An 18,759-nucleotide genomic window follows, 5' to 3' on the forward strand; every position below is an offset into this window, starting at 1 on the left:
CTTAACTGCACCACTTCTCTTTACCCAGGTAAAGACGGGGTGCCAGTTCCCGAAAATTTTCGCCTGGAGAAGACTAGTTTAACACCTGACCTGAAAGATGGGGAGGTCCTTGTTCGGACGATTTACCTATCAGTCGACCCTTACATGGTAATAATACAGTCAGAATAGACATACATGGTAACATTTTGTATCTTAAAGCATATGTTTCCTGACTGTCTAGTATGGATGCATCTTATACAACAGATGGTCTCACTGCATAATCTGCATGTAAAATTTAGTTAAAGGATACGTTCACAATTTTTCAAGTCTTAGAACATCAGTCAGGTGCCCATATGAACACTGAAAGACTTGACCTGTGCCAAAGGTCACCCATCACTCCAACTTAAATCTTTCTCTCTTTGCCTCTCAGCGGTGTAGAATGAATGAAGACACCGGTGCTGAATACCTGCTTCCATGGCAGCTGTCTGAGTGTTTGGATGGTGGAGGTGTCGGCATGGTCGAATCCAGCCGCTGCACTTCTTGCAGCGAGGGAGATGTGGTCACTTCATTCAACTGGCCTTGGCAGACCCATGCTGTTATGAAAGGAAGTGTCTTACAGAAGGTATAAGCATACTGTTGTGTGTCAACAGTGGCACATTGTCCATCATGACTGGTGGATTAGGTCAGATTTCTTCTTGCAGAAAGGATAATGTCTTTATGATTTTATGCACTGACTGACCTATGTGAGAGAAAAGCCTTGTATTACTTTAACGGATATTATCATTTGTGTTTCTGTCTATTGCAGTTGAATCCACAATTGGTTGATGGGCACTTGTCCCACTTTTTGGGTGCAGTTGGCATAACAGGCCTCACTGCACTGCTAGGCATGAGGGAAAAGGGTCATGTATCCAAAGGGGCCAATCAGACCTTGGTGGTGAGCGGTGCAGCAGGGGCTTGTGGCTCCTTAGCTGGACAGGTAAATACAGCTAACTTCAAATTTAGAAGTTAAGGTTTGTGTGCCTTGAATGGCAGTTAAATGCATAAAAACAACAGCGTGTTTATCATTTGAATCAGCTAAAATGTTCCTTGACATTATCCTTGTTTTGATGGATTTAAATGTAAGAAAGATTAAGGCAAGATGGTTGGTGGGAACTGTAGAGTAATTGTTATATTTCAGAAACCAGACTCCGGGTAGCAGATTTAATCTAGCTAACTACAAGTTAGTAACATAAACACAGATTAGATTACAGAAAAAAAGGAAGTGAGGCCCTGATTGTATCATTTCGATTTGCTTTTTCTTTTTCCAGATCGGCCGGCTGGATGGTTGCGTGAGGGTTGTTGGGATCTGTGGTTCTGAGGAGAAGTGCAAAGCTTTAGTGGAAGATTTGGGCTTTTCTGCTGCCATCAACTATCGCCAAGATGACGTTCCCACAAAGCTCAAGGAGTGCTGCCCTGATGGCATTGATGTTTACTTTGACAATGTGGGAGGTCTTATCAGTGATACAGTCATTGCACAGGTACTGCTCAGGTTGTGTTTGTGTGCATGTGTTACTTTCATTTGCTGTTTTGTTTGTCAGCAAAATCTGTGAACACTTAGGTGTTAGTTGTTTTTTTCCTTTCCAAATTTTGACAACAACATTTGCAAAAATAAGTAGTGGTAGCTGTGGATTCTGAAGTGCCTCGTTTGTCTTAAAAACTCAATCCGACACTTTGACCTCCATGACCTCTTTCCGTACTTCCAGATGAACAATGGCGGCCATGTAATTCTGTGTGGACAGATCTCACAGTACAACAAGGATGTTCCATATCCTCCACCCCTGAATGATAAGACACAGGAAGCTCTGCAAAGAAAGCACATCACCCGGGAGCGATTTATGGTGCTTAACTACATGAGCAAAGCAGAAGCTGCCCTCTGCGAGCTCAGCCAGTGGGTTAAATCAGGCCAAATCAAGGTGAGGAGGAAATGGTTGATGATGATGTGTGGTTTGCTGCGTGGGTGTCCTTGTTTGTGTGCAGAATGCATGCCTTCTCCCTATCAGTATCTTTGCATCGTTTGTAATTTTGCTTTGATTCTGCAGGTGCTGGAAACTGTGGTTAACGGCATTGAAAATATGGGAGGTAAGTGAGTTCAAATTTTTTCTCTATATTATGATTTTGTTTTTTTTATTTGGCAAGAGTTGAATCATTTGTATCCTTTCCTTGCAGTTGCATTTTGCTCTATGATGAAAGGGGGAAACATTGGAAAACAAATTATAAAGATATCAGAGTGAAGAAAATCACTGCAGCTTCCAGCAGACTGCTCTCACCAGACGCCTTTGGAAATTAACCTACAGTTGCCTCTCTATCATTGCTATTAACACTAACTTAATGAACACTGGTAAGATATTGCATTAATTAGTTGATGCCAGTTGATTACAACGTAGAACCATTAATGAAAAATGACATAATGTTCTTTGAAATTAGAAAAATGAAATAAAATGTAAAAAGTGTGCAGAAGCTTGTTGCATTTTAATATTGATTTCAATGTTTGGAAATTGGTGCCGAAGTTAATAAAAGCAAATATTTTGCTCGACGGCCTCATGATACTTTTTTATTACTAAATGGTTTTTAAATCACATCTAAAATCTTGCAGTGTAGAAAAATCACTGCCATGATAACTATAATAACACATCAGCAGACATCATCATGGATGCCCAAAAATGACAAAAGGAAGTAAATGTTCTTTTTTCCTTTACCTCAATTGATAAAATAAAAACTTAATTTATTTCACTCTTCTATTTATCTTGCACTTGGTCATTTTATTTGTCAATTGCTTAGTTTTACATCAGTAGAACATTACAGAAGACTGTGTGCCTAGCTAGCTTAACTGAAAACACTGCTAGCATAACATGACACCAGCATTTTCAGCTAACTACCTAGCTGAAGCTAACTTTCCTTATAAAAGAACAGCAGTACCTGTATACTTCATTGCATACTGCTGTAGCATCGGTGTATAAACTGCTGTAAAAACGGTTGTAACAGTAGCTAATGTATTTTGGCTGACAAGCTAACAATAACAAAAGTTAGCTAGCTAAAACTACTAAGAAGTTCACAGACACCATACTCAGACATTCATAACACTATCTGCATCTTTATGTGAATATTTCTTGTCTTCGTCAAATACCACAATGGAAATATGTCTTTGGATTTAATTGTTTTATCTTTTACATTGTATAGATTTGATTTAATAGCTTCTTTCAATAAGCTAGCAAACGAAAAAAAATCAAGTTGGACCTTATTTTATTAATTGGCGGTAATGAACAGAAATAAAAAGGTTGGATGATTGGAGGTTAAAGTATGCAGTTTTATATTTCATTTCACACCTCATCTCATTAATTTTTTTTGACTCATCTGATAATATTTTACACCTCATTGGTCTTGGGGCTCCATATTCTCCTTATCTCCTGCGTAACATTATGTGACAATGATGTGAACACAAACACACAAGTATATGATTTACTGTAATGAACATTTTATTCCACAGCACTATAAACCAATAATTAAAAAAAATGTGGTTGGCTCTAATTTCAGTTGTAACAAGAAAAAAATATGTGGCAGGTGTAAAATCATCATCTAGTAATTCATATATATATATATATTTAAGTGTTTGAACATAGGAGGGGGATGCAGAATAAGTCAAGTGAACAGCAGGTACATCACCCACAGTATGTTCTCTCAGAGATGTAGCGGTGGAGTCGATGTCTGTTTTCCTTGTGAACAGTCAAATCAGTGTACAGTACAGAACAATCACAACCAGATTCATAGTAACCATGATCAGTGAGTATCAATTAAACTATCAAACCTGTCTCTTCAAGACATTGTTTTGGTGCTTTTCTGAAAAATAAACAAAAAAAACAAAACATAACAGTACCATGCTTTAATTAAGTGGAAGTGAAATAAAAGGCTCATAGCACAGATGCAACAGTCATTTCCCATTAACCCTCCAAATCCATTCAATACTGCCTCCTTGTGGACAGATTATATAGCATGTGAGAGGTCCTGAGCATCGTTAGAGAAGAACTGTTCAGCTTTTGCTCAGCCTTTACACTGGAATTATACACTTGGTAGTGCTCTTGTACAAATGAAAAAGACTTTTCTGAGCAGAGAGGAAAAGTTATTAAACCATTGCCAGCAAGAGAACACATAATTAGATTTTCTCAGTGTCTTGGAGTTGTTCTAATATTAAACTGCTAGTCTTATCACAGCACTGAGCAATTATTCTGCACTCATGCTGGGTATGGTTTAAAAAAAAATAAAAATTCTTGGATCCAACTCCTTTGGAACATTGCTTCTATTAAAAGACTTTATAAAAGTGGTCTTCACCCTATTTACGTACTTTTTTAGATCAGTTTGCTCTTGTGGAATCCAGGCACCTGCTACTACTGACTAGAAAGGACTGACGTGCAACATACACAGTTTACTGCTCCCACACTGTCACAAAAAAGAACTTAACAATTTTTAACAATATAGACAAAACATGTTTTCACACGCAAATTGTCAAAAGTTCCAACGCAGGGAATGCTCTTATAATCTTCCTAATCACACTCACCATGAGGTAGGACTGGCCTCCTCGGGTGAAGAATGCCCATTTCCAGTGCAGATATATAACATGAGAGGGAAGAAAAAGAAATTAATCACACAATACAATCAGAATGAATAAATAAAAACAGCATAGTACTGGTTCATCTCATTTCACCACAGCTATAACACATTCATTTTTGTTTTGTTTTTTTAAGCCACCACACGTCGATTGTTTTACATGGTTTTAGTTCACTGAGCTACGATGGAGTATAAAAACATTGTCCTGAAATACTTCTGGGACCAGCCTATTGTTCGAGTGCTCACATTCCTGAGAAACAAACAGCTGCTTTCTGTAATCACGTTTTTAAGGAGCATGAGAAGTCAGGCCGGCTTCTCTGTTTTGGTGAAAACTGGCGTTTAACTTTTGATATGACTCTTCTAATGCGAATATTGAGAAGTGTTTAGTGGCAGTTGTTTGCAGTGGAATTAAGTTGATTTAAAAACACTTTCAATCAATAACTACTTGTACACAGATCAACTACATTACTTCATTGTTTTGTAATTTCCTTCCTTTGATTTCCTGTGATTGTGTAGAACAAAACTTTGAAATTATGATCGTCTAGGTTGCCTCACCTATGTCATCTTCATCAGAGTAACTACCGCGCTCTGTCCGACATGGGAAGTTAGGAAAAGCTTATAGTATACAAAATGAGGCGCAACACCTTTCTTATCCACATGATTTGTGTGTCAGAAGGTAAACACGAGGATTGGTTTGGCACATCCAGCCTTCATTAGTGAATGAAAATGGTTTTCAGATGGAAGAATGAAAGGTTAAATCTCTCTTATTCATCCTTTGGCAGTGGTGAAGTGGCATTCGGCCAAGGCAACACTTCCAAAAAGTGCTAAAGCTCAAGTAAACAAGTCAGCTTAAACCACAGCAGAATACAGCTCTTATATACTGTCAACTGCAGCATACGTTGGACTAGTCTTCACATAGCTCATATAGGCTATTTCACCCTCCATGTATGTGTTTTTTTTCGTCTTTTTTTTTACACTGTACACATTGCAATGAATATGGCCAGAAATGTGCTCACCGGTGCTTTACAATAACATGCATATTAAGTAAACAATACTATCTAGAAACAGGATAGTGAATGATGTACTGTGAGGTGGCTTTGGAGGGAGAAGAGAAATGAAGGAGGGGGCTGCTGTGTGGAGAAAATTGAGGCTTTCAGGGTGGATAGAGACCACAAAATGTATCTGTGAGTCAGGCTCAAGGAAATTGTGGTGGTACAGTGCAATTACTGTCAAGAGGGAGAGACGCCCTTGCTGTTGTCACGAACAAGAGGGGCAGGGCCTGTCCAGGCGCGGTAGACCAATAGCAGACTGAGCCCTAATGCCCACGTGCGGACCGGAGACAGGAAAAAGGCCATGGGGCCGTAGGTCTCCAGGAGAAAGTAGCAGGAGTGGGCCTGCCAGGTGAGCAGCAGCAGCATGAAGAAGTGAACCGCTAGAGTCCGCCAGCGGCAGCCTGGCCGCAGGAAGTGGGATCGGAAGGTGTTGCCGCGGCAACGGTGTTGGAGGCTCCAGCAGAGGTAAGAGGTGAGCGGCATGTTGAAGAACAGCAGCTGGCAGAGAGGAAGTAATGAGGAGATTAGTTCAGTTCGGTGACCTTTGGTTGCGGACCGCCTGCTGTCCCGTTGGTCCAGCTTGATGCCCACTGCTACTACCATATTTCTATTATCATTATTATTATCATTATCATTGTTGTTATTGCTGTGCTACTCTGTGTCTCTCTCTCCCTCCCTCCTTCTCTCTAAACCCAACTGGTCAAGCCAGAAGGCCGCCCACCTTGAGCACGGTTCTGCCCCAGGTTTCTTCCCATTAAAGGGGAGTTTTTCCCGTGCCGCTGTCACCTAGTGCTTGCTCATGGGGGAATGTTGGGTCTCTGTAAATTAAAGAGTACAGTCTAGACCTGCTCTATGTGAAAAGTGCCCTGAGATAACTTCTGTTGTGATCTGGCACTATACAAATAAAATTAACTTGACTTGACTTAATGTGATTAGTGCACTTCTCTGTCCTTAAAACAAGATGAAGGCTTGATGATGCCTGTGGGTTGTTTCACCAGATGATACTACACAGCCAGGGAACAACAGAATATGAAATATAAATGAAATAATATAGCTTAAAAGGGTCTCAGAACATGTTTAGAAACATATGAATGTGTGTCACCAGTTATGCCTTTACTGTGGACAGATCCTCTCAGATAATTTGATTTGAAGAATTTTTAATAGGCTGAAGAGTTAAAAGAATTCAGTATTTTACAAGACAAAAAGCAAAAATTTGAGAAAAATAAGTCTAACAAATGTTTTCCTTAAGCATCTTAAACTTATTTTGGGATTCTGGGGATTTTCCTCACCCAAGTTATGAACCACTGGCATCTTAACATCCACCCTTTTGGGGAATTTTTGCCTATTTGGTATACCCAAATGGAAAAGCTTATAACAGAATAACTGTAAGGCCAAAATGCACGTATTAGGCTTCATTTGAAAGGTAACATATTTCCTAGTTTCTGGAAATGTTTAGCATGTGGCTGAAACATAACCAAAACTTCATCAGTTCAAATATAGCTCAAAAAATGTTTTTGGTCCTTGTCTAAAATAAGTCATATTGGAATAACAACAACTAGGACATGCTTTATGCCAGAACTATGCAAATCACCTCATACAGTACCTTCTACATCTTGTCAACCATACCTGTATAATATTCAAGACCTCTAGGCCTAACCTAATGGGAACTAGGGAGTTTGTGGTGTCCCTGGTGTCCCCGAATCCCTCCAAAACATCCCCAAGTGGCCAAATTGTGCCAATTGCTTTTACTCATTACTGCATGATACTAAGCAGCTTACAACTGGCTTAAGCAGGTCATCGGCAACCCAGTGGATGTTAAGAGGTTAAGATACAGATGTAGTGCAGAACCAAAACAGCATTAGTAGATTCAGTGGACCTTATTAAGTGAAGAAATATAATTAAAAATATGATTAATATGACAAAAAGTAAGAAAAGTAAGTTGTTAAAAGTATAAGAAATGTCCATACTAATAAATATATGACGTTATAATCTAGAGTTGTATAGAGGCGCAAGTCTTACACATGTACAGACATCATTAAGATGTAGATGTGTTAAATTAAAAGTAAATTTCTTACTTGAACGACTCCGACAACGTAAGTGAGACTGCCCTCCAGGAAGTGTCCATCAATGAAGACCCCGAAGGCGAAGCAGGCACCACTGTGGCCATCTATCAGCTCTCCTATAAACCATGGACCTGTAGAAGGACAGGGGAACCAGGACAGGACGTTTAGACTGTGGAGGATTCCAACAATACTTTGCTAGAACATTATATGTAGTAGATTAGTCTTTAATATTGTAGTTTTAGATTTTGTATCATAACACTGGGAGTGAAGCCAAGTGCAGCCTGAAGCACCCACCTAAGGCTGTACACAGGTTGAACAGCAGCAGAGAGTAGTAGAAGGTGTCCATTTTACTGACCAGGTGGAGTGACATACATGCCTGGGAGGACAATCCTGTTGGTTATAGAGAAAAACAAAACAAAAAATTATCATTACTGTCAATCTACTTAGGCCTATACAGTACCAGTCAAAAGTTTGGACCAACCTTCCCGTTCTCTTGAATGAGAAAGTGTGTCTAAACTTATGCCGTAACATATACCGAAGTAAAACTTTAATAACATGTTATCTGAAAAGAGTGGTTGTGAAATTTGCTTCTGTCCACTACAGTAGCATGTAATCAATATGAAAATTTGATCACATATTTATTTGAAGGGGGGGGGGGTTGGTCAGTGAGAGCTCACCTCTGCCAGAAGGAACCCGCAGGAACCTGAAGGCCAGCAGCACACCGACATTCAGCAGCATCATAAAGATAAAGGCCACTCGGCCCAAGATATAGTGGTCTGTGAGGAGGATGAAGGACTGCGCAAAACCAAAGCTGGGAGTCAGGTCATCCTCCAGAGTAAAGTGCTGCTCCCGTACTGATGACCGGCCTGCCGAGTCCTGACACAAACACACACACACACACACACAAAAGGATAAGAAAAGAAGAACAATGAGTAGTGTATCAAAGCAGCAGCAGATCTAACACAGTTACTGCTGAATCAAAATTAAACTCAAGCAAACAAACCTTCCAAACTTAATCAAGACTTCTGAAATATTTAGTCTCAGAACACCTTTCACTTTTACTGGAAGACGAGTAAATGCTGTACCGACCTCCACTTTAACTCTGATTGTGTGCAGCCCAGTGAGGTAGAGAGACGGATCCCACAGCAGCACATAGAGGGGGCCTCCGGCAGAGAGGCCTTTCCCCAAAGGTTCCCCATCTACACTCACATGCACCGCTGTGATTTGGGCCTCTGAGAAGGCCAAGATCCTATTGAGAGACAGGAAAAATGTTATAATGTTGGAAATAAACAGTGGAAAAAGCAATATTTTTTTCATATTTTTTGCCCAGTGTCAAGCATTTTGTAGCAAATACCTTGTTAGCCTAGAAAACCAGTGTATATTCTGAAAACATTAAAAAAATATGCGTATTTGGATCTGCATCATAATACATATGTTGATAGAAAATCATAGGATGCATGCGCCAGCTTTTGCAGAAAATAGCATAAGTGTTCAGTAATGCCTCAGCTCGTAATTTTAAGAAATTTTTCAAAAAAATTTCTGGATCTGTTCATGGATTCAGATCTGCACAAAAACTAATAAATTGTTCTTTTCCACCAATTTTATTAAAATATATTATCAGAGAAACAAACAAGACCAAAACATAACCTTCTTGGCATAATAATAATATAATAATCAACAGTACATGCTGAATATATTAGCATATTATTTAAGGGCATGTGCTCTTCTCTGTAAACATACAGAATATTCACAGTACTTAATGGACACTAAGTGTTGTACAAGCATGTATAGTGAAGACGGTGCTGGGTTTATGTTTTAATACACACAGAGGACACACCTGATGTGTGTGGATCTCCGTATCCGGCCCAGAGGCTCCACTCCAGGATGCAGGTACTGGGCATCCTTGGGGTTGGTGATGAGCACTGCAGGCCACTGCTCAAACTTCAGGTCAGAGAAACTCAGCAGGTCATGGTCAAAGGCCAGAACTCTGTACCTGAATACAGATATGAAGAAAATGTACAAAACACTTGTATATATTTATGATGTGTGAGCAGAAATTTAAAAAAGGCAGACATAACAAGAGTAATAGTGAAGAAAAACATGGTGAGAAATATTTTGTAATGCTGTCGTCTTACCTGCGGTTGTCCATCCAGTCGCCCAGCTCCAGCTCTAGGGTACCTTGGGGATGTCGACTGTGGAGGACTGGCATCAGGCCGCCCAGTGTGTGCAGGTGACCACACAGATAAGCAACAGCAGATCTAAACATACATGGACAAATCCAAATTTACAAAAGGCAACTATGTACACTGTTGTAATGTGCCAATAGACACGAAATGCCAAAAACGAAATTACTACTCCTTAAAAAACAGAAGACATGGTAACCATTAAAGATCTATGTCACAGCTGATTCACCATACAACAATCATTCTGAGGTCGTACGATAAATATCTTGCTCGCAGGTAAAAAAAGGAGCAGGCTGTTGAATGTTTGGGTGGTAAAAAATGTATTTCTCCACCCAGTAAATAAAAACTGGTTTAACATCCAGTCTTTTCTTACCTCATCATCTCCCGAACTCCCGGAGAAGGGGACACGACAGTGGAGGTGGTGTAGTGGCCGAACCAGATCGACTGGTTGCTTTTCAGACTCTCAGCTCTGAACGTGTCCAGCAAGTCCATTTGAGTCTGTCACAAAGAAAAGTATGTAACTATATATTCCATTATATTTATAACCTACTGTTAAATAAGTCCTCAATTTAAATCTAAGCTATGATATTATATTCAGGAAACTGACATCTTAGAGTGAGATTCAACAGTGTTAAGTATGAGGATACTGTATGTTCTAGTGCTGTAACTTTCAGTATGTGTTAGCACAACACTCCATTTGTTTCTATTTGACTAAACTCAAATGTGCATTTCTGTTTACTATGTGTTTATTCAGTGGCCACATTTCCTTATAGAGGAATGTGTCATTAAATCATTCAAAGCCCCCTTAATCTTTACTAATTCAAGTGAATAAAAGAACCGGTGATTGTGGTATGTGAAGTATTTAAATTCATGGAGTTAATCACAAATTTAGGAAATGCTTGTGCTCTGTAGAGAGAAGGTGCTAGACAGGCACACCTGATTGAGAATACCAAAGAAATTGTACGGCCTCTTGGGTCCTGGTGTCAGAGTGGCATCCGCGCAGACGAAGGAGTAGTTTCCAAAGGGAGTTTTGTGTACATAGTGGAAGGAGCCTACTTTCTGATTAGCCGAGTATTTCCTAGAGGAAGTACAGAAAAGTCGACGTGAGCAACAAGATACAGCGAACTGGGATAGAGCCAGCAGTTCATATCCTGATAGAGGAGGCCTGAGATAATTTAATGGATTTTAAATAAATCAATAAGGCTTGCATATGAGATAGACTTTATCTCGCAGAGGATAACCGCAACATTAAGAATATTGGAGAGATAAAAGATCAATCAGCATTAACAGAAGCAGCAAAGTCACATAAAATATCATTTGTGTCAAAAGATTAAAAAAAAAAAAGCTTCTATTTTGGTCCTCAGGAAGCTCACACAGCTTGGATTCATGTCAATAAATAGATACGCGACTACTCATGTTTCAGAGGCACCGAGGTCACTACACACTCTGATCAACTTCGCACTATAAGACATGCAGGCGTAAGTTCTGACTGGATATTAATCAAGCATTTAATGCAGTATTGACTATATAATACTGACCGGTAATAATTGTTGATGCTGTCCAATGACATTATGTTGAAGGCATCTGTCAGAAGAAAAAAAAACAATGGTGAGATTGAGCAAAATACGAGCACTAAAAGAGGTCATTGATGACATGATAAGTTATCTCGCCGGCGAAGAACCAGAATGTGTAATGAAATACCCCCCATGGGACGACACATGTTTAATCCGAGGATTAGATTTCCTCATGTTACAAAAAGACATCGAACGAAATCTGTTGTTACCGTATAACCCCATGAACAGAGAGGACATACAGTATATCAAGAGCAGAGATCAATAATAGAAGAATAGCTATCAGAGGAATTGCAGATCCAATAGTAGCTTCCTTTTTTTTTTTGGACAATTACAAAGCAAGGATATCTTGTTTCACATCTAATAGCTTGCCATCCAATAAAGGAGGAGGAAAGCAGTGAAGAGGAGGGGTAGAATGACTTCCTGTGTGATGCGAAAATCTACCACAGTTAATTGGATTCTTCAGAAAATCATAATGCGCACTATAACGTACTCTGAGATGTTTCAATTGAACCAGTGAGTCTGGAGATTTTTTGAAAATGAAGATAACAAAGCGCAGCGGTTAATCACCATGATTTCCACGGATGTCAATCCACCTAGTGCGCTCCATCACACGTGACCTCTTCAGGACGTTGTGGTAGGCCTGCCACTCCACCTCGTGCTGCAGAGAACCCACCTTACTCTCTGTTTTTGCATCCGTCAGATCCCCTACGGAGTGGAAAAGGCGAAGCTGAGAAACAGCGTAGCATCTGTGGCCGCAGCATTGTGAACCACTGATGTCCAGAGTGATATTAAGATGAGAGCAACACCCACTTCTAGGAATACTCTCATAGCCACAAAGAAAAAAGGGGTGTGGGAATAAATCGCCGTACCTGTTGCGAGCACCAGAGCTGGTTTCATGACTTCAATGGTGTCAGTGCAGAACTTTTCAAAATCTGGAATGCGTCTTGGATCATGAAAGCGGCTAATATGAATGTCAGACACCTTGAATCAGATATAAACACAGAATCAAGGTCAAACATACATTACAAATGGTCACAGATAGGGCTTGTTTCTGGCAGCTGTATGAGAGTTGTTAAAAAAAAAAAAAAACAACCCACAAGAGTGCAAAGTCTGACTACAACTTGCTGTGTTAGTGAGCCACCTTTTTTATCTGACAATGACACACTTCTGTGGTCAGTGACCGCTTTCTGTCAATCATTCAGAGAGTTCAGGGTAAATAGATTCATACAACACTGCGAAGCTAAAGGCAGATATTCTATACATGTGACATGACAACTACACAATTAAATATAGAAATACTGTTTGAATCCAGGCTGAGTGTGGTTTATAAGCTAGCTAGCACGACTAGAATAATAGCCCACCTGTATAAACCAGAATATGTTGTTCAACTCGCCGCCGGGAAATGGTGGAGAACTCCCCTTGGATCCATCTCCATCACCGACAGTCGGGTGCTGAACGCTCCGTTTAGGGTGCCAAGCCGTGTCATAGCTGTCCAGCACCCAGGAGGTGATGCACGCCAGGGCCAGTCCGAGGATAACCAGAGCACCGAACAGCTTCAGCATCCTCCTGTAGTGGCGAGAGAGGGGGCTAGCTGCCGCCGTCTGTCCCGGACAGGAAAAAAAACGCTAGCTACTGGTGGTAACAGCTAAGGGTACGAATCACACTAACATTAAGATATAGTGGACCAGTTCGCTACATGACTAAGAGCTAAGACTCAGACCGTTTCTGTCGCTGCCATCGCGGCCACAGGAGATGCATTGAGGTGCGGGGGTTCATTCACGGATCCGTTCAGCCTGCCTTCAGAGGCGGAGGAGGTAGCTCAGCTAGCAGTTAGCTGCCTACCAGCTACTAACACAGCACACTGACCGGTTGGAGGGGGAGACGTCACCACGGATGACAGAGATAGTGTGCAGAGGAAGAGCTCCCACTCTGACGTTATTTTCCGGGTTCAAGAAATCCCACGTCCTGCACCTGACATCGCGAGGAGTGTTAAGGCGGAAAAAAAGGCAAAACATTTCCAAACAATGTTTTGTATAAGCACAAAACCGGCGGCGGAATGTAACTTAGTGCGTTTACGCAAGTATTGTAACGTTATTTAGGCACTTGACTGTTGTTTTAAAGGTGCAGTGTGTAGAATTTAGTGGCATCTAGCTGAATGGGCAGAAATATAATATTCATAAGTATTTTTAATTAGTGTATTATCACCTGAAAATAAGAATAGTTGTGTTTTCGTTATCTTAGAATGAGCCCTTTACATCTATATCACGGAGATGGGGCCCTGTTCATTCCTATTAAAGTTGCTCAGTGGTGCATGAAGCCAAAAAAAAAAAGTCACTTCTCGTTGTAAAGAAATTACACGGATAAAAACTGTGCACACTCTATGGGCCCAATGCGCCCATAGAGCATGCTCACTAGAAACTTCAACAGCCAAGACTTGACTGGGGATAAAATGATTCAATGGTGCAGCTGTTCTTGACATTTGAAATGTGATCAGATGGAGTGGATTAAATTCTGATCCAACGTGTCATTGCGCAGGGGTTGTCACACTAAAAAAATGTATCCGCTAATATACAGATGTCACTTTCACTTTGTAAGTCTATGGGAAAAAGTCTTTTTGGGCCCAATAACATCACATGATAGACCTGGAAGTTGTAATTACACGGTTTGGCCACTATGTCAAATTGGCTTCAAAGTCTGGCGCTGTTCCCTGGGGGCTTGATCTACATGGTTAGCAGGTCCTCTTCCACAGAGGCTGCCATGTTGCATTGCCATGTTTCTACAGTAGCCCAACAAACTAAACACTGGTTCCAGAGAGCTCCTTTTTTCACGTTTGATCCGTTTTTCACAAGTTTTGTGGCACTGAAGGTTTTCCTAAACACTTGGAAGGGGAGGGAGAGGGGTATTCAGTTGTATTCACCACTAGATGCCACTAAATCCTACACACTGGTCTTTTAAGTACAATTTTAAGGTACTTGAACTTTGAGTATTTTCATTTAATGCTAAATATTGTACTTTTTACTCCTACCCTACATTTGTTTTGACAGCTTTAGTTAGATTAAAATTTTACAAAAAATAACAATGAGCTTAAGAATTAGACTGCATTGTTAAAAGTCCCATCCAGAAATGTTTAAGACATATAAAAATTCTCTCTGCTTTGAATAATAATTTGTGTCTAATATGTTTTTTTCCACAAAAAATTCAATTACCTTGTTAGAAATTCTTAAAATAACATCTACTCCTTCTCAATCCAGAATATTCAAATATTTTTTTCATTTTAAAAGTTTTCCTGCTGGACACAAGATGGCCCTACTTCACCGTAAAGTCCATTCTCAGTGTTTGTGCACTGTGGCTTCAGGTTTCCATATCACACTTGTGTAAGTCGCATATCGGACCAGGACTGGCTCCAAACTAGTTGTGATGTCACAAATCATGCTTGTAGGTACACACCTTAAACTATGATTTTTGGTGAGCACAGAGAAACTTTCCACTTTCAACAGATATATGTAAAAACCATTTAAATATTAAACCAGTGGTTCCCAAATTTTTTGGCTTATGGGCCCTTAAAAAGGCCCCTTAAGTGTGTATCTGTGTCTCTTTGTCATGTTTCAGACATCTGAGTTGTTTGCAGTTCCACTAAAGAGACATTTCCCCTCACATGGTTTCAAATAAATAACTGTTTAAGGCCCAAACAGGTAAAATTCTCCAATATTTCACAAAAATGCAAACATGAAATGTTCTGAAAAGTTGATCCAAGTTTATGTGGCACAACTATGCTTTTTATTCTTTCCCACCCAATCTATCATCTCAAGACACCTCAGAGTTATCTCACGACCCTTACAAAGTAGTTCAAACTAGCTCCACCTTGAGCAGCCACAACAACAAAATCCTGATTATGTATCGGCTCATCAGTATTAACAATGTACTTTAAGTAAAGCTTGTAATACTTAAGTAGAATTTTAAATGCAGGACTTTTACTTGTAATTAAGTATTTTTACATTATGTTATTGATACTTTTACTTAAGTAAAGGATCTGAGTACTTCTTCCACCTCTATTTAAATAGGCTAATTGTATTAGCAGTGGCATCAACTTTGTCATACATCTTATGGATGAAACGGTGATCTTTATTCACATGAAAAGTTCTCTGAGATAAAAAGAATCACAATAAACAAAAAACAAACAAACCAAAAAGCATATAAAATTGTCTTAATAATAATTATATAAAAAAAACTACCCTCAAGTAGACTATGGCTCATTGAGTGGATGAATCTCCAGACTCTGTATTAAATTAATCTGATAAGAAAGATCACATAGTATTACCCCAATGCTAATGGTGGTCAACAGAGGTTCCTTTATCAGATAAAAATCACATATTAAGACCCTTTCAGATTCTTCATACCCAATAAAGTACAAGTGGTAAAAGTTTTAATCCATGTAACATATTCATCTATAAATATTTAGATTGTTTTCTGTAAATGTTTAGGTTTATTTGGTTTCTGCTTCATTCTCAATTCATAAATATGAAATAGAATCAAAATTACACCTATTTTTAAACTTCTGCAACTCCACAGAAACTTGGACAGATGTTTCTATGTTTAATCTTAATTATTTGTGCAATTTCATTTATTTTCTGAATATATGTTGCTGTTTTTTTAATCTACATATATCTTTGTCTATGGAAAACAATTTAGTCTAATATTCATTAATCAAGAACAAACAATGCTCCTAAACTTCATATATTTTCAACTGATGAGGATTTTTATGTATTATTTGTCATTTATTTGTTGTATAATTAATTTAACACATTTGTATACCGTCCCTGCTTTATGTTACAATTCTTCAGCTGATATTCTATCCTGAATAGTTCAATAAAGTTATTTAGAAAAAAAGAATACAAAGGTTTTTTTTCTTTAATAAAACTGAGAATTAGATTTAAGCATTGCAGTCATAAGAAATGTGATGTGCTGATACAGTAGTTTTCCATTTTCTCTGCAGATGGAAGATAACATTCAAAGACAAAGAAACAGTGGTTTTAAATATAATTCAGCCAGTTAATATGATAACCACAATACAATTTACCTTGAAGCTTAGGCAGATGCATAGGCAGTACAATTTTTGATTGTTTAAATGTTTTGCTTTGTTTTGTTTTAACTATTTTCCATCATGCAGGTGTGTGTTTGTGTCTGAAACCTATAAAACTACATCCAAACTTAAGCAACACCTAAAATAGGCTATATTTTTGGGTGGGCAAAAGTCTTCTTTTGAGTCAGCTTTATTTTCAGGACTGTTCAAATCATCTAGTTTTCAGCGGTGTAAATGCCTTTTGTGGTTAGTGGCAAAACAACAGGAAATTAGATCTTTTAAAGAGACTGGGGGACAGAAAATGTCCACTCGGCAAAGAGGATGATGTTGTTTTTATGTCTGTGTGACATCAGTCAAATACACCATCAGTAGCTTATGCTGCCTCCCAGTGGTCTTTGAGAAAAGTGTCTCTTTTTTTGTGGCCATGTTCCAAACAATTCAATTAAATTCAAAGCACTTCATTTGTCCCCGAGGAGCAGTTTGCAGAGGCATGTGGAGTAACACAGTCAACAAGCAACACAAAACAGGAAAATTTAAAAATACGTAAAAAGCAAAAAACAAGCTGTACACATTATGATAATAATGATATCGATATGAAAAGATAATGATATTGCAAAAGGGTATAAAGCAGTATAATGCAGCATAATACTGTACACATTATGATGATAATGATATGAGAATGATAATATATGTATGCAGTAAAGAATATAGAGCAGTATAATGCTGAACACATGATAATAATAATGATAATGATGTGAGAAAGATAATGATAGTACCATTAATGTTAATGTAAATTAGACAAATCAGATTGTTTCCTCAAACACAACAGAGGTGACCTTGCTTTTAAGCCACTTTACATATCTACAACATTGTGTTTTTATCTCACAACACGTACATGTTATGATATCCAACAAAATGTTAATACAAATAAAAATAAATCAACACTGAACACCGGTGGTGGAAGAAGTTTTCACCTTTTAAAAGTAGAAATACTATAGTCTTAAAAAAAAAACTCTATCACAAGTAAACATCCTGAATACAAAGTGTTACTTAAGTAAAAGTACATCAGTTTTATAGCAAAATGTACTTAAAGTATCAAAAGTAAAGTACTTGGATGGGTGGAAAAATTCTTGTGCCCTTGTCCAATGTCACTTTTGATGACGAATAAAGAAGAAGAAACTCTACAGGCTCCAGTTGATGTTTACTTGAATATATGAAGTTGATATGATCTGATATCAGTGTATACAAGAAATAATCACTTCTTATAGAGCAGCACAGAACATGCAACCTGAGGAAGAGGGAAAAGAGGGCACCCAGGGTCAGAGTGAACTCTAATTGTAAATAATGAAGATAGCTGTTGTTGTCCGTTTGAGGCTACCTCATCTCTTCCCCTGGCGCCTCGATGTACAATATCTTTCATGAGAGACCATGAATGTCAGAGAGACACAGGCCTTGTAGATTAAAACATTATGGCAGGGAATTTATTAGAACATTCTTTCATGAACATATATCCATATATTGAAGATAATTTCTTCCATTATGTACTCATTATGCAAGCTCTCCTCTTTAAGAGTTATAATATCATAGTATTTTTATATATATATATATTTTTTTATCATTAACAAATACATGTAAGAGCATTTTAAATGTTGTAGTTCATCAATATGGAGCCAATTTTAGATACTTTGGGTAGATTACTGGTAATAGTACTGCAGCTAATAATATGATAAGTGTATCATGTGTTTTTTACAATAATAATAATAATAATAATAATAATAATAATAATGATGATGCACTTTATTTATATAACACCTGTCACACAAATTGAATGACAAATTTAAAAAATAAAAAAATAAAATAGCAGTTAGAATATTAAAATATATTATTTTATGTAAAATCTTAAACTGGAAAGTAACTAAAGCTGTCATGTAAATGTAGTGGAGTAAAAAGTACAATATTTCCCTCTGAAATGTAGTACTACTAGTACAGTAGAGGTACAAAGTAGCATAAAATGCAAATACTCAAGTAGAGTACAAATAGGCTACCTCAAATTTGAGTAAATGTACTTTCAACCACTACTGAACATTGGTGATTGTGTACAGCGCGCGCGTGCACCGTTGAGCCGCGAACGAGCTTTAAAGAGCCCCGGCGCGAGCGCCTGAGCTTGTTGCGAGGGGCGATCGAATCGGG

General features: G+C 38.5%; 2 protein-coding genes across 4 annotated transcripts in view; one reads left to right on the plus strand and one right to left on the minus strand.

Moving 5' to 3' along the window:
- The window catches only part of ptgr2 (prostaglandin reductase 2), a 3,787-nt gene extending 1,239 nt beyond the window's left edge, over positions 1 to 2,548 (plus strand). For both annotated transcript variants that reach the window (XM_042387827.1, XM_042387826.1), the window contains exons 2-8: positions 29 to 147; positions 410 to 601; positions 785 to 955; positions 1,287 to 1,496; positions 1,722 to 1,931; positions 2,058 to 2,097; positions 2,185 to 2,548. In XM_042387827.1, coding sequence (XP_042243761.1) covers positions 145 to 147; positions 410 to 601; positions 785 to 955; positions 1,287 to 1,496; positions 1,722 to 1,931; positions 2,058 to 2,097; positions 2,185 to 2,249 — 891 coding nt within the window. In that variant the 5' untranslated portion in view covers positions 29 to 144 and the 3' untranslated portion in view covers positions 2,250 to 2,548. The remainder of the gene's footprint in view (positions 1 to 28; positions 148 to 409; positions 602 to 784; positions 956 to 1,286; positions 1,497 to 1,721; positions 1,932 to 2,057; positions 2,098 to 2,184) is intronic.
- A 922-nt stretch (positions 2,549 to 3,470) lies between these two features.
- tmem62 (transmembrane protein 62) lies at positions 3,471 to 13,624 on the minus strand. 2 transcript variants are annotated; one of them, XM_042389018.1, is made up of 14 exons: positions 13,210 to 13,624; positions 12,851 to 13,055; positions 12,359 to 12,470; positions 12,057 to 12,194; positions 11,454 to 11,499; positions 10,852 to 10,993; positions 10,289 to 10,413; positions 9,868 to 9,990; positions 9,570 to 9,725; positions 8,822 to 8,981; positions 8,410 to 8,608; positions 8,027 to 8,122; positions 7,745 to 7,863; positions 3,471 to 6,167 (listed from the first exon to the last, which is right to left on the minus strand). In XM_042389018.1, the coding sequence occupies exons 1-14, from the start codon at positions 13,263 to 13,265 to the stop codon at positions 5,847 to 5,849; spliced, it is 1,998 nt and encodes a 665-aa protein (XP_042244952.1). In that variant the 5' UTR covers positions 13,266 to 13,624; the 3' UTR covers positions 3,471 to 5,846. The 2 variants fall into 2 exon arrangements, with proteins under 2 accessions (XP_042244952.1, XP_042244953.1); XM_042389019.1 differs by having other exon boundaries at positions 12,851 to 13,090; positions 13,210 to 13,623.
- Positions 13,625 to 18,759: the final 5,135 nt, after the last annotated feature.

Source organism: Thunnus maccoyii, chromosome 16 (assembly GCF_910596095.1).
Source record: "Thunnus maccoyii chromosome 16, fThuMac1.1, whole genome shotgun sequence".
Taxonomy (NCBI): domain Eukaryota; kingdom Metazoa; phylum Chordata; class Actinopteri; order Scombriformes; family Scombridae; genus Thunnus; species Thunnus maccoyii.

What these genes read in the sequence shown, in the direction of transcription:
- tmem62 (XM_042389018.1), bottom strand. Translation starts at nt 13,265, where the DNA reads ATGAACCCCCGCACCTCAATGCATCTCCTGTGGCCGCGATGGCAGCGA. An exon ending in CAATCAGAGTTAAAGTGGAG is followed by an intron (nt 8,609 to 8,821) that starts GTCGGTACAGCA and finishes TGTTTGTGTCAG; the next exon opens with GACTCGGCAGGCCGGTCATC. An exon ending in ACGTTGTCGGAGTCGTTCAA is followed by an intron (nt 6,168 to 7,744) that starts GTAAGAAATTTA and finishes CCTCTCTGCCAG; the next exon opens with CTGCTGTTCTTCAACATGCC.